Source organism: Trachemys scripta, chromosome 7 (assembly GCF_013100865.1).
Source record: "Trachemys scripta elegans isolate TJP31775 chromosome 7, CAS_Tse_1.0, whole genome shotgun sequence".
Classification (NCBI taxonomy): domain Eukaryota; kingdom Metazoa; phylum Chordata; order Testudines; family Emydidae; genus Trachemys; species Trachemys scripta.
Window position 1 is genome coordinate 34,256,425 of NC_048304.1, and position 14,117 is coordinate 34,270,541.

Here is a 14,117-nt window from a genome sequence, read left to right on the forward strand (position 1 = left end):
AAATTTTACTATGTTTTACAGATCAAGATTCTGTGTGAGCTGACAGTTTTCAGTGCAGTACCTCTTTCGGTTGCTGAGATGTAAGCAGCTGAAAATCACCAGATGCTTACTACACAGTGAACAATTATTGAAGTAAGCTAATTCCCCCTCTGCTCTCAAGGGTGACAACTTGCCAAGCACTAGTAAAGTATCTTTTAAAGGGGGAAAGAAAAAAAATACAGCAGAGGAAGTTACAAAAATGCAAAACCACTTGCAAAAAGGCATTAATTTATTCCAGTAAATTGCACAAAAATATCCTTTTCTCTAACCCTCCCCAAATCCTCTCCTTTAATACAAGCGAAACGAACAGTGAACAGGATATGCTCAGTGACAAAGCAGCATCTAGTTCTGCACATTGCTGCATATTTTAGTTGCTCCATCCAGTTTGGGGGCCGGTACAATTGTCTGCGAGGTTCTCTGTTCCCATTTTCTTATCATTTTCAAGGTGGGTGTCTTCATTGTTTTTAACTAGCAGAAAGTTTACTTTTATAAATGGTATTTTAAAAAAATTATTTAAAAAAAATAATTTCTAAGGTTCTAGAAAGGGATATGGCTTTCCAAAGGTTACTAATTGCTTTCTGTTTCTTGTCGTACATTTTGTCTGGCTTAGAAAACAGAACAATACAAATCTGTAAGAACATGGCCTAATGAGAAACACTTTGCCTTATATTTAACTGTCTGTCTCTTTAAGAGGTTTTTACACACATGTTGAGTTTGTGGTTTGACTTTCAGAACCGCTGGTTTTGATCAGATTCCACAATTTATTTGTTAAAGCTTGTGTTGCTTTAGGCAGTTCCTCTCTAATTCTCCCATTTGGTGGACAGTTTTTGATGGTCTGTTTCCACTGTTTTGAGAGTCTAGTGTTTGAGACAAACTGCTGAGCAAAATGTGAAGAAAATATGTTAATTTTTTGTAGATTTTCTGTATATTATGAATGCAACAGACAGAAAATGAAAGTGTTTGACAAGATAATGGGAGGATTAAAGTGTACTTCACCAAATAAATGTCTTGATGTGCTTTTTCATTGATTCACTAGCTGCTAAAACTGGCTTAACTCATTTTTAGGATTATTTACGATTGTGACTAGTTTCAAGAGACTTGCTGAATGTGTTCGTGTTACTATGTCTGGAATCCTAAAAACCTTTAAAGGGGATTAAGTTAGCATTGAATAAGAGAATGTGACATGTTGTTGCTAATTTGCCCAGGAAATGTTCGGTATTAGTGGTTTCTATTGAATAATGGTTTAAAAAAAACCACACACAACTTCATTTTGTCAGTGGTTTTTGCACTTTGTTTGCCTGAGCTTTAAAGAGTTGTAAGTATTGAGTATCTGCCTTTTCAAAAATTGCTTTCTTCTACTGTCTGAAGAGATTAATTTTCTTTGGCATTCTAGGGAACCTGTTTTTCTTCCCTCATTAAACCTATGTGCTATGTAGAATACTTCCTTTATAGCTTACCACTTTTCTAGAATTTTTACTTACCCTTTGACATCAACCTACCACTGTAGGAATAAAATTTTTACAAAAGCTACATTTTTCTGGTGAAATATTAATCATCTTGTTTAACATCACTCTGAGCCTGATTGCATTTTTGACAGCTATGAATATCTGTCAGGGCTAGTGTAGGTCTACATTTTCTAAAATTCCTTTGCAGGTTATATTCATCAGTCTATATATAGTGGTGCATAACTGTTCCTGGCTATTCTGTCCATCAGACACCAGTAGTAATACAAAACCAGTAATAAATGCATAACTCTAGTCATATTCCCACTTTCCTGAATCTTTCTTCCTCCTCTCAACTTATCCTATTCTTTGTCTCTGTTGGGGTAAGACACAAGGTCTAGAAGCTTATTCTGTTTCCTGAAGTCCTGTTCTTCTGCTTGGACCACAAGGAAGAGAGTAAAGAGATGTGAGAGGGTATCTCATACAGTAGCACTAAAAGTTGGGCTCTTTTTGACCTTGCTATAAAATTCCTCCAATTTATGGAGTTGGGATTGTCTTTACATCTTTAAGCAGTTTCTGTTCCTCTCTGGGGAAGGAGAGGATCTAGTCCTCTCTAAATATAGGGGTATAACTAACTTCCTTTGATGCTAATGAAGGATTCAATATGGATGGAGAATAGACTCTTGTGTGACTGCAATTTACTTGCAAAGATGTAGTGAAAGGGTTTTTAGGCCAACAGAGTCAGAGGACAAGGACATTTGCTTCTTAGTCCTGTGAGCACTCAGAGTTAATATTCCATCACTTTCCCCTCTAACTGAAACATCTCATTTTACCCTCTGTCTGGAAGTACTTAGATCCCACCTTATTCTCACCTCAGCTCTCTTCCAAGCAGCTCTGACCTCCTGATATAGCAGTCCTTTCAGCCAGTACTCGAACGTAAGGAAGGCCTTCCTTCCTCTTCCTTTTCAGTAGATCCTGACTTCTGTTCCAGGAGCATATATTGGGATCGGGGGGAGTAAGAAGTCCATTGTAGTCTACAGAAAGCAGCAATTCTGAATCCCTGTTCTTGCCTATTGAGAATAACAGAAATTGGAGCTGGAAAAGGTCACCTAGGCCATCCCAGCCTGTGCTGGATTTGTCAGTACTGTTTGTGAACTGCAGTAAAAAGAGTTAGCATTGATCTTTTAATAAATGTATTTAATTTCCTTGTTTATAGTAGAAATCTATAAAAAGCCCTTACATTGGGTGTTACCTGTGTAATTTTAAGGTGATGTATTTTGTCGTGATCCGTATCTAACTGTATCATTGCAAAGTGTAATTTGAACAGTACCCTGAGCACCCTGAAGGATGGTGGTCAGGGAGAAGGGCTATTTACAAATATTACGTTGTTGTTATAAAACCCAAGCCAGTGCAGTTATCTGAGAATAGATTTTTATCAAACCAAACACCCCAAATACCTGAAATGTACAAGTTCTGCAGTGATGGAAATCATGTTAATATGCTTAACTATCTTGCTGGCTCAAGGCCTAGGAACTCATCGCCAGGAGTGTGAGGCTTTTAGATTGGGCCAATATTTTATCTAATTAAAAAAAAAGCAATTTCAAACACCACTAATAACAAATTTTACTCCTAAAAAAGAACCAGAATGTCTAAACAAACACACACCACAAATGAGAAGCCATATGTTATGTTCTAGTGCAAAATATCAGCTCTAAACGTATGATCCAAGCCTTACAATGCAGAACAGAATTTTCACTGTGTTCATAGAGCTGCAGCTGCAGGGTCCCCTAAACCCTGTCATACTTCACTTGTGACCTTCAGGATCTAACAGTGGTCCAGCCTTGTGTGTGGCAGTTGTGTAGGAGATGCTTGGAATGATACTATAACTCAGTTCTTTCATTGGATAGATTCAGATGCTTGGATTTCCTTTCTTTGGTGGGGTGGTAGTGAATGAAAATGAAAGAAGGTTGCCCAGCAGTGATGGGCAAACCCTTTTTGTTATCTTGTTTGAGATTAAGGGTGAAATTTTCAAAAGCACGTCAGTGACTTAGGAGCTCACTGGATCCTATTGATTTGCCATGAAGCATAGACTCATAAGTCACTTTTGAAAATAGGACTTGGGCTCTCAAGTCACTGAAGCCGCTTTTGAATATTTTACCCTAATTTTTTTGCCCCCGCTACTCTGCTCCACTTATAGAAGAGGAAATAAAATACATGCCATTAGTTTACTTGTGATTAATTTGGCAAATCTGAAAAACTCTAAGCAAACACTATGAACATAAGAACAGTCATACTGGGTCAGACCAAAGTATCCATCTAGTCCAGTATCCTGTCTTCCGACAGTGACCAATGCCAGGTGCCCCAGAGGGAATGAACAGAACAGGTAATCATCAAGTGATCTACGTCCTATCAGCCATCCCCAGCTTCTGGCAAACAGAGGCTAGGGACACCATCCCTGCCCATCCTGGCTAATAGTCATTGATGGACCTGTCCTCCATGAGTGGACACAGTGTTCAAGTGATCATAGGGATGGCCATTTGATCACAGTGGAAGTCATCAGTGAGTCAGTTCAGAATAAGAACAGAGTGCCATATCCTCGGATAGTAAAACTGGCATAAGGCCTTTGACTTTAGTAGACCTACTCTGATTTTCACCAGCTGAGGATCTAGCCAAGAAAGATTTTGTAGAAAGTCTCCTGTTTATTTCTTTTGACTACTAGATGTTGCCCCTCATTTACTGTTGGGTCTTGGCCGACCCATCTTGGAGCTTGGCTCATCCAAGCCACAGTTAATATGTAACTCATTATTATTCTCTTCTAAAATGGGTACTGGAGACATGACTTTGATGATTATATTGTCCTTGGGTTACCAGCTTTTTGTTGTGGGGAGAGTCACTTGGTTACTCTCCTCACTCGCCCAAAATATGACATGTGAAAAAGCATTCATGTAACTAAATTTTGGAAGATTTCCTGATTTTTATCTCAAACCTCTGTTTGCCCTTCTAACCTTCTATGCTTGATGGGTCTATACTTGGTATAACTTGATTTCCCCATACTAAACACCTACACAGTGGTGAGGCCATTAATCCAGAAATCAAATTGAGCTGTATTTGCAGTGAATACTGTTTATTTCACATTGTTGATTTGATAATTAGCTTAACGCTCTTTATTTTGTTAATGTTTTCCCTCAGTCAGCCACCTGCATCTCCCAGCACACAGGAAGCAATCCAAGGAATGTTATCAATGGCAAATCTCCAGTCTTCTGACTCCTGCCTGCAGACTTCATGGAGTACCAACCAAGCTAAAAATAACTCTATCTCAGCCCAAAACTCAAAAAAACCCGGGAGCAGTAACAACAAAAATGCAGGCAAGCACTTACTGAAGAAGAGCACAAAAAACAGCATTGACATTGAAGACTACGATGACCAGGACCACTTAGATGCCTGTTTTAAAGATTCTGATTATGGTGAGAGAAAACAAATTAATCTCTATGGCTATGGCCCCAATTCTGAAAGTATTTATGCATGTGCTTAATTATACACTTCTAGTTAGTCCCATTGAAATCAAGGGGACTAATCTGATACATACAGTTACTCAGTGTTTGTATACTGGGGGGGCCTATATTGCTAGATTAGTCTGTATAAAGTAGGCAAGATTAAAGAAAGAGATTAGATTGGCTAGACAAGGGTGAAGAGATAGATTAGATTAAATTAGATAGGAATAAATAGATTAGAATAAACACATTAGACTCTTGAGATTAGATAAACAGATTAAACTGATATTTTATTCAGATTGAACCCAAACATATTACACTTCTGTGTAGTATAGGGAAAATATTTTAACAAGCACAGCAGTGGCGTTGAAACCAAGATTAGCCATATCCTAAATCATATATATTTAATTTAAAAATAGAACTTTATGCAGTATACCATGAAACTGTGATACTTATGTGTCAGTGAGGTAGAATGAAATGACTATCAGAGAAGCTGTCAGTAAAGAACCCCTCAATTAGATACGATGAGGGCATGATCTTAAGTTTTAATGCCAAGAATGCTAAACTCTGCACTGAAAAGAAAAGAGGGATTTTTGAGATCACTGCATTAAGTTTACTATATTCTGAAAGTGAGTTTTTTAATAATATGAAAAAGCAGCGTGTGTGTGTGTGTGTGTGTGTGTGTGAGAAAGAGAGAGAGCAGTTAAAAATATTAACACTCAGAGAGAGATAAAACCACATAGTCATGCAGGCTCAAGAAGGGTATGCAGCTCTTTAGCAGCATAATAAAAATGTTACTTTAAAATGCTGCTGTTGACTGTGACCCTTAAAAAACATCATTGAAATCTGCTTTCTCTATTAGATACACATATATTAAAGTTCAAATTGAAATGCTTAATGAAAACAAGACATTTTGAAAATATTGTACATGTTTAAAAGAAGTTAAGTGCATGTTTCTGGTTTGCAGTTACAGCACCTTGTAGGCGAATCAGTCAGGATAAATTACATGACAAATTCTGTGAAAGTGTAATTTATACACATGATCTACATGTGACAATGGGAAAATGGACAGGGTGATATTTTAAACCCCAACATTTTTGCTAATTATATATTTATGCTACTATTTAATGGGTTTTCTTTGTTGTAAGCAGTCTGAGTTTATAAAGACTCCATTTGTATTGCATCTGGTCAGCAGATTTTCAGTTCAGGGGCTAAATTAAGCAGTAACATTATAACCATACATTGCTTTAACAGGCAAACATTGAAATGAAAAAGTAAATGCACATTTAAAAAAAAACCCCTCTATCGAGGAGTCTGAGTGTGTATATACAGAGGATTGAATAAAACTCAAATGATATTGTTACCATTCACCCAAAAGAACTGTAAATGTTCATGGAGAGAACAGTTCAGGTGGCATGTGGCTGCAGAAAAAAACATTTTAAAGGTTTTCATAAACACCACCTGCCCTTTCACCCTCAGTCTGTTTATCTCACTACCACTAAGGTATTTGTAGAGCGACTGGAAGGGTTTGATGTTGTTATACAAGGTATCGCTGATGACATTTAGCACTTCGATAGCACCTAATACGTTCTCTTGCCCTTCTCCTCATGTGGGTTGGTCAATAATTATCTACCTTTTACTGAAGGGGAAATGGAAACACAGAAGGGTTAAGTAACTTGTGCCAGGCCACACACTGAGTGAGTGGCAAAGCAAGCCAGCAGTCCCAGGTCCCCAGTCCCATTCTCTGCCCACTAGATCCCGCTGCCTCTGAAGGTTTCACAACTGCAGCTATTTGTGAGCAAAACCCAATGAAATTTAGTGAAAGTGAAACAAAATGTGAAAGGCAAAGATGTTGAGTGTTTCTGAATGTCTCACAGAACCCTAATATTTGCTGACACAGCTGGTTCAGGCAAACATGAGCCAGGATTTTCTTCATATATTTAACAATAATACACCTGACTTTTCAAGCGTGATTTAATGAATGACTGGGGAAAAACAAAACAAAACAAATCTGTTTTTTTTTTTTGTGGGGTGGGGGGAGGGCAGAGGTTCCCCGGCCCCTCTCAGACTGACAATGGCGGTAGCATGGGATCACCTTCTGTACCCTAAGAATGGCAATTTCCCCTTCTTGGGAGCAGCAGGGCTTCCCGCTCTCCCCCAGAAAGGCAGGGTTGGCAGGAGAGGGGCACCCCAGGACTTACCCCAGTAGCTGCATGGATGGGTAGGTGGGCCAGGCCTGCAGCACTCCTCCTCTCTGGTATATGCAATCATTTGCTGCATTGTGTTGGTGAGTCTCTCCAGAGTGGCTCGTAAGAGTTAATACCCTGTTCAACCCTCTCAGAGCTATTGTTTCAGGCTGCCTGCAGGCTCAGGCAAGCATCACTGCATCGGTTACACCTGGGTCATATTTTCAAACTGTTTTCACCACTATGGGGGCTTAGAACTTACCTTTTTTAAAATGAAGTTGAGATTCTGATGTGATCACATCAGTCCAGGAGCAGGGGTCCTCGGCACTGGCCTGCAGTGAGCCTGTGCTTTAATCCAGCCTTGTTTTTTCCCCTCCCTGCCAAAGAATCAGTCAGATTTAATCTTTTGAAAACAAACAAATCCCATTCATTATTTAAAAGAAGGCTCTGTCCTCTGAGAAGTGGAGGGAACAATTACTTTGATTCATTAGCCAGGATCATTCGAGATACTAAGCTGGGATTGAAAGTAAAACTCTGAGAATCAAACTGGGGAGGAAAAGCCCCCAAACATAAAGAAGGCAAACTTTCCCCTACAGCATTCCCTCCCCTGACTCCCAAGCCTTTCCATGCTAGAGCTCCAGGTTGGGGCGCTATGGATCCAGAAGGTGGAAGGAGCTGGGACTAGATCTGTTTGTATTGGGGCTGGATGAGAGCAGGAACCAATGAGAACCAGTACTGATAGCCAGTTCTGAGATCTACCCTGAACCTGGGACACTAACGAGTATAGGGGTGATGAACTCCCTTCTCATTAATGGACGGACAACCTTGTGAGTGAGAACTCACTGTGACTTCTGTTTCCTACATTTGTTTTTTCTCAAGTGGGGACAATTTGACCCTTTATTTTTAGTCACTCAGTAAGACGTGCATGGTTTACAATGAGCAGAGAGAGGGGAAGAGGTCTTGAGGGAGTGAGCTGTGTCAATGCCATCCCAGCATTGTTTAACAGAACAGCATTTTATTGAGTACAGTGGGGGATTTTATGGAGTAATAATTTTAATGACTAATAATCTGAGAATAGCTCTGTGTTTTGGCCAAGAGCCTCTGCCTGTGGTTTAACTGGACCAAATTCCACATGCCCCACACAAGGTCCATTAAAAACAGAAGGAGTTTTTCCCGCAGATGAACATTAGCACTGGGCCCATGTAATGTAGAGCCAACCGCTCTGTTTACTCCGAGAAAGGTCTAAGAAGTGGCATTAATCACATACTTCTCACCCAACCAGTGTGATCAAAATAGGGCTATTCAGAAAACTGGCAAGCAGCCACCTCTCGTCGGGGGTATCCAATGGCCTCACTTTTATCCTGATATTAGAATCATAGAACTGGAAGGGACCTCGAGAGGTCATCTAGTCAGTCCCCTGCACTCAAGCAGGACTAAGTATTATCTAGACCATTCCTGACAGGTGTTTGTCCAACCTGCTCTTAAAAATCCCCAGTGATGGAGATTCCACAACCTCTCTAGGCAATTTATTCCAGTGCTTAACCACTCTGACAGTTAGGAAGTTTTTCCTAATGTCTAACCTAAACCGCCCTTGCTGCAATTTAAGCCTATTGCTTCTTATCCTATCCTCAGAGGTTAAGAAGAACAATTTTTCTCCCTCCTTCTTGTAACAACCTTTTATGTACTTGAAAACTTACCATGTCCCCTCTGAGTCTTCTCTTCTCCAGACTAAACAAACCCAATTTTTTCAATCTTCTCTCATAGGTCATGTTTTCTAGACCTTTAATCATTTTTGTTGCTTTTCTCTGTACTTTCTCCAATTTGTCCACATCTTTCCTGAAATGTGGCGCCCAGAACTGGACACAGTTGAGGCCTAATCAGCGCGGAGTAGAGCAGAAGAATTATTTCTTGTGTCTGGCTTACAATACTCCTGCTAATAGATCCCAGAATGATGTTTGCTTTTTTTGCAACAGGGTTACACTGTTGACTCTCATTTAGCTTGTTAAACACCTTCTTCTCCTAAGGGTACCACACTCTGTCTGTGTTTCTTAGACATGTAGGAAATTCTGTTCCAAACCATGTGAGGGTCACCAAATGTCCATTGAGATGACCTATGTGCTGACCTATCCGATTGGGGAGTAACATCCCCCATGCACCTGATAATGACAGGTACTCCAAATAGGCCCAGCTGTATGTGAGGGGAGGACTGGCTTTTCCAAGCCAAGAATAACATCACGTGCTGTGAATCAAAAACTGTATTATTATTTTCATTACAATAACACCTAGAGGCCTCCAACTGAGATTAGGGGCTCCATGGTGATAGGTAGTGTGTCAATGCAGAGTAAGAGCCAATCTGTGCCCCTAAGAGATTGCAATCTAAACAGAAGACAGGCAAGGGGTAGGAGAGAAAACAGAGGCACAGTGAGGTGAAGTGACTTGCCCATGGCCACACAGCAAGTCAGTGGCATTGCGGGGAACAGAGCACACCTCCTCTGATTCCTAGTCTAATGCCCTATCCCCAGGGCACCAGTGCCTTTCAGACATTTCATTCTGTGTGCTACCCTTGGCCGCAGTCTATTACATAGATACTCTAGGCCTGATTCACCACTGTGCTCATCCAGTTCTACACTGATGGGTGATTCGTACTTACCTCAAACTCCTGTTTAATACTGCTGCAATAAAAGCTATTTTTTGTTCCTGGTTTAGTTTACCCATCTTTGGAATCCGATGAAGATAATCCAGTATTCAAATCACGATCAAAGAAAAGAAAAAGTTCTGATGATGCCCCCTACAGCCCGACAGGCAAGTCCATTATGTCTTGGATGTTCAGACTCAGGGCGGATATTTTAAATTGAAAACCTAGAAAAGAACAACGGGATTTTATTATTTTTACCATAAAGATTGTGCTCGTCTAGATTTCTCAGTTGAGAGACTAACTTTTTTTTTTTTAAATAGTTCCACTGTAGTGAACACTAAGTTGAATCTAACACATTCTAGACATTTCTCTTCAGCTACCTTTTAAAAATAAAAGTAATCTCCTATAGGTTGTAGGTATCTTTTACATCCTGCCGGTGAAGTCGATGATGTATTGCTAGTATTATGATGATGTAGTGGAGAAATCTTGCAGTTCTGAGGCAGCCCACACCTTATATATATAAAGCATTAAAAAAGAAAATAGAGAATATAAACTATTCCCCCCAGTTTCCATCAAAAGCTCAGTAAAACTGCTCAGTATAACTGCTAGGAACAGTTTCTGTGCTGTGCCTTACAGGAAGTGCCACCTTTTACAGTGCCCAGATTGTGGGCCAACTGGGGGCCAGTGCAGCTCCTGGTGTATATTGGAGTGCTCCAGGGCTGTTCTAATTTACAGCAGCCTGACCCGGGCTGTCTGTTGAGCCGCCCAGAATGTGCTACCTGCTACACTAGTGGGGCTAGGATGGACAGGGTTAGGGTTGCTTATGGGAGCCTTGTACAGCACCTGCCCTGGAAGAATTCTCCCTTGGCCAGGTGGGCTGGGAAGAGTTTGTGGAAAATCCCTATGAAGCATTTTGCCTGTTCATTTGGAATACATTCACATTCCATGAATGGTTGATTTTTCATTAAATGTGGACAATTTTGGAAAATCAGGAGGAGAAATGGGTTTCCTTCCAAAAGCTACATAGTTTAAGTGGAGTCCTGAGCTCTGTTGCCACATCTGCCACTCAACGGCCTTACTAACACTTGGCACTTATAGTTGTTAGCCCCACTGAAGTAGAATGTCTATTTAAAAATAAGCTCTGTCTTGCCCTTGTCACCCCCCAAGCCCCTCATTCTATAGGAATGCAGTGTTCCCCCTACACAGAGTATCTGTTATACTGTATTTTCATTTTGTTCTTACATTTAGCAAGAGTTGGTCCCTCAGTACCCCGACAAGACAGACCTGTCCGAGAGGGTACAAGAGTTGCCTCCATTGAAACTGGACTGGCGGCAGCAGCGGCCAAATTATCCCAGCAGGTGAGTTTGCATACTAGGTAGCTTTCCCTTAGAAAATTATGTTTATTTTCGAATGGAGCCATAGCACTTCCCTGTCTTCTTCTGTTGCTTGTTGAATGTTAACTATGTTGTCGTAACAGCTCATGTTTAATTACTGTACATGTCCAATTCTGTACTCATTGAATTCAGTGACAAAAATTCCAGTGGCCTCAATAGAAACAGGATCAGGTCCTAAATCACACTTTCAGATTTCCGACGACACTGCAGATTAGAGGTTTCTAGTTCAATTAGGTGCTTTAAGCACACTGACAAAATTATCAGTTGGGCAGATCAGGTAAACAAAGAAGTATTTGGGGGAAAGCTTCAGTGTAAGATTTTACGTTAATAAGATTAAAGAGTAAATTTACATATGTGCTTATGTGATTTAGGAATCTAAGTCCTATTTTCAAAATTACCTTAGGTATTTGGTGCCAGATTTTTAATGGTATTTAGGCCCTTAAAGATGCTCAAAGGCACCTTATGGGATTTTCAAAAGTGCCTAAGCAGGTTAGGCACCTAAGTCCCTTTCAAAAATGGGATTCAGACACCTAAGTCTCTTACGTGTTTTTTAAAATGTTACTCTAAGTAATTCAAAATTGAGAATTATGCCAGATTTTCATCATCTTTTTGAATTTAATTTTTTTATGTTAAATTCTGAAAGTTGCAATAAAGTTTTTTCTTATCCCATAAACTTACATTCAGTTATGAAAATGGATGTTTGTATACAAACATGCTGAACTTACGGATGCTTACGGAAAATCCTCATAGGAAGTAGGGCCAAACGCAGTACCCACGGTTCAAAACTACATTGCCTCAACACAATAATCTTTAAATCCTTTTTAAAGTACCAAAAGACACTAGAAAGCGGTGTCAACACATATCATAGAACTCAGCTACATTTTCCAGTTTAGTAATCCCATTTTTAACAGGTTACCAAAGCTTTTCCAATATCAGCCTGCTATCGTCCTTATGGAGTTTAAATTGTTCCTCCATTGTGAGTGAAATTCACCACGATACAGAGAGCTATTACAGGCCTATGTACATAGGGTTGTGCTCTACATTGACATTACTCCCAGCGAACTTCTGCACAGACGTTAATTTTTCCCCATGAGATGAAAAATTTTAAGCCTAATTCTCAATGACTCTGTTCCTATACTTGGATCAGGAATGGACAAGGGAAAGGTGTCTTTAAGTCATCTTTGTGCTCCCATATACTGGGGCTCCATAGGGAACTGCCCAGCCCCCAGTGTATGTTAGAGCAGCCACAGGTCTACTCCAATTTATCTTCTGTCTTCCATAGCCCTCCGTGTGCCTTGGGAAACAGAGAGTAGCCATAGAGTAGTGCACCCAGACCACTCCCCTGACAGGCAGCCCACACAGGGAGCTAAGGAAGAACCAGTTTATATCTTTACATCAGCTCTCTACTGGCTGGTTGCCAGACCACCTGCACTAGGAGTGTCCTCAGGGGGCCAATTTTGCCCACTCTAAGGCCTTGTTATACTGCCAGAGTGACATAAAGGTTCCTTAGTGTAATTGAGAATCAGGCCCATTATATTTATCTTGTATCAATATTATTTGTATTAATTACTACAGCACCTAGGGGCCTGAGACATGTATCAAGGTCCCATTGTGCTCGGTGCTGTACAAACACAATACAATGACAGTCCCTGCCCGTAAGAGCTCACAATTTATGACAAGATACAGCAGGTGGATGCAACTAACAGACCAGGAAACAATGCTGTTGTGATGAGTTCTCACTTTGAGTTTCTAGCAACCCTGTTCGCTCTGTGTCTTTATCCAGTTCTGACAATATCCCCATTCTTGACACGATACACAGTGTAACAATGTTAACAAATGCCACTAGTTGTCACAGTAGTTGAATGGGGATTCTGTGCTTTATTGAAAGGAGGAACAAAAAGGCAAGAAGAAGAAGAATACCAAAAAGAAGTTGTCCCCCAACAACACAAATAAACTCTCTCAGGAAGGCAGCTCTCCTGAACCCAAATTGGAGTCCCATGCCAGCAGCCTAGCAGATCATGAATACACTGCCGGAGCAAGCACGTTTGGGGTCGCCCAAGTAAACAGAGGCTCTCAACCTATGGCACCTGGAGTTTTCCTCACCCAGAGGAGACCCTCATCATCATCACAGAATAATGGAGCTGCCAAAGGTACTGTAAATGTTCACAGAGGAAATGGCAAAGATCCATTCAGTCATTTAGTCCATCTCCCTGACAGGGCAAGCTTGTTCCCTACCGTGTAGATCTGCATCCCTTCTCCATTGTGTACGTGTACTCTTTCAGTGGAGCTAGGTTTAGTTATACCAGTTGGGGATCTGGCTATGAGCACTGAGTTGGGTTAGCATTGTTGGCCTATGTGTTCCACTGTGTGTGGGTGTCTTAGGGGAAAACAATCCCTAGTACTTGCCAAAGCGAACTCTATAGGTTGTGTTCCCTGTTTTAAAGGAACTCATCTCTGTATCACAGTCCAGCTCCTCCAGTATCTAAAAAACTATTCACAACAGACCCTGTCACATTTTCCTCTTCGCTTGTTCAGAAACTCTGTGTTTTTCCACTTTCTTCTATATATTTCTTCTGCCATTGATTCAGTGGGGTCAGGATTTCAACCTTAAATCTTAGTACAGATAAAATTCCAATGCACCTATTCTGTACATGTGTGTGCACAGAATATTTTAAGTCACAAAAAGTTGCCTTTCCTACATTGGAATGCTTCTTGAATTTCAACAGTGCAAATATTTAAACTACTTTTAGGAATTATTGTGCTTAAGGAAACAACATCAAAAACCCCATGCAAATCAACTTGTTTTTCAATATTTTTATTTACTCTCTGTAATTGGAATTTTATTTTTACACCGAGGAATAGCTTGAATCTTGTTTGAGTCAAATGTTTCCCCTCCTGTCTTCTGCTATTCCTCTCTGAGCCCACATGGA

At 40.4% G+C, this 14,117-nt stretch overlaps 1 protein-coding gene and 1 long non-coding RNA gene across 4 annotated transcripts in view; one reads left to right on the forward strand and one right to left on the reverse strand.

The window, feature by feature from the left end:
- Window positions 1-14,117, forward strand: part of PHF2 (PHD finger protein 2) — a 145,101-nt gene that overhangs the window by 125,570 nt on the left and 5,414 nt on the right. For 2 of the 3 annotated variants that reach the window (XM_034775599.1, XM_034775600.1), the window contains 4 exons: window positions 4,671-4,945; window positions 9,865-9,960; window positions 11,042-11,151; window positions 13,076-13,337. In XM_034775599.1, the coding sequence (XP_034631490.1) occupies window positions 4,671-4,945; window positions 9,865-9,960; window positions 11,042-11,151; window positions 13,076-13,337 (743 nt within the window). Of the gene's footprint in view, window positions 1-21; window positions 133-4,670; window positions 4,946-9,864; window positions 9,961-11,041; window positions 11,152-13,075; window positions 13,338-14,117 lie in introns of those variants that run through there. The other variant, XR_004646456.1, reaches the window with a different exon arrangement.
- Window positions 1,960-14,117, reverse strand: part of LOC117879988 — a 66,511-nt gene continuing 54,353 nt past the window's right edge. Inside the window, exons 2-4 of the long non-coding RNA XR_004646457.1 lie at window positions 9,809-10,017; window positions 7,421-7,535; window positions 1,960-2,551 (exon numbers count right to left, since the gene is read on the reverse strand). This is a non-coding gene — a long non-coding RNA (uncharacterized LOC117879988). The remainder of the gene's footprint in view (window positions 2,552-7,420; window positions 7,536-9,808; window positions 10,018-14,117) is intronic.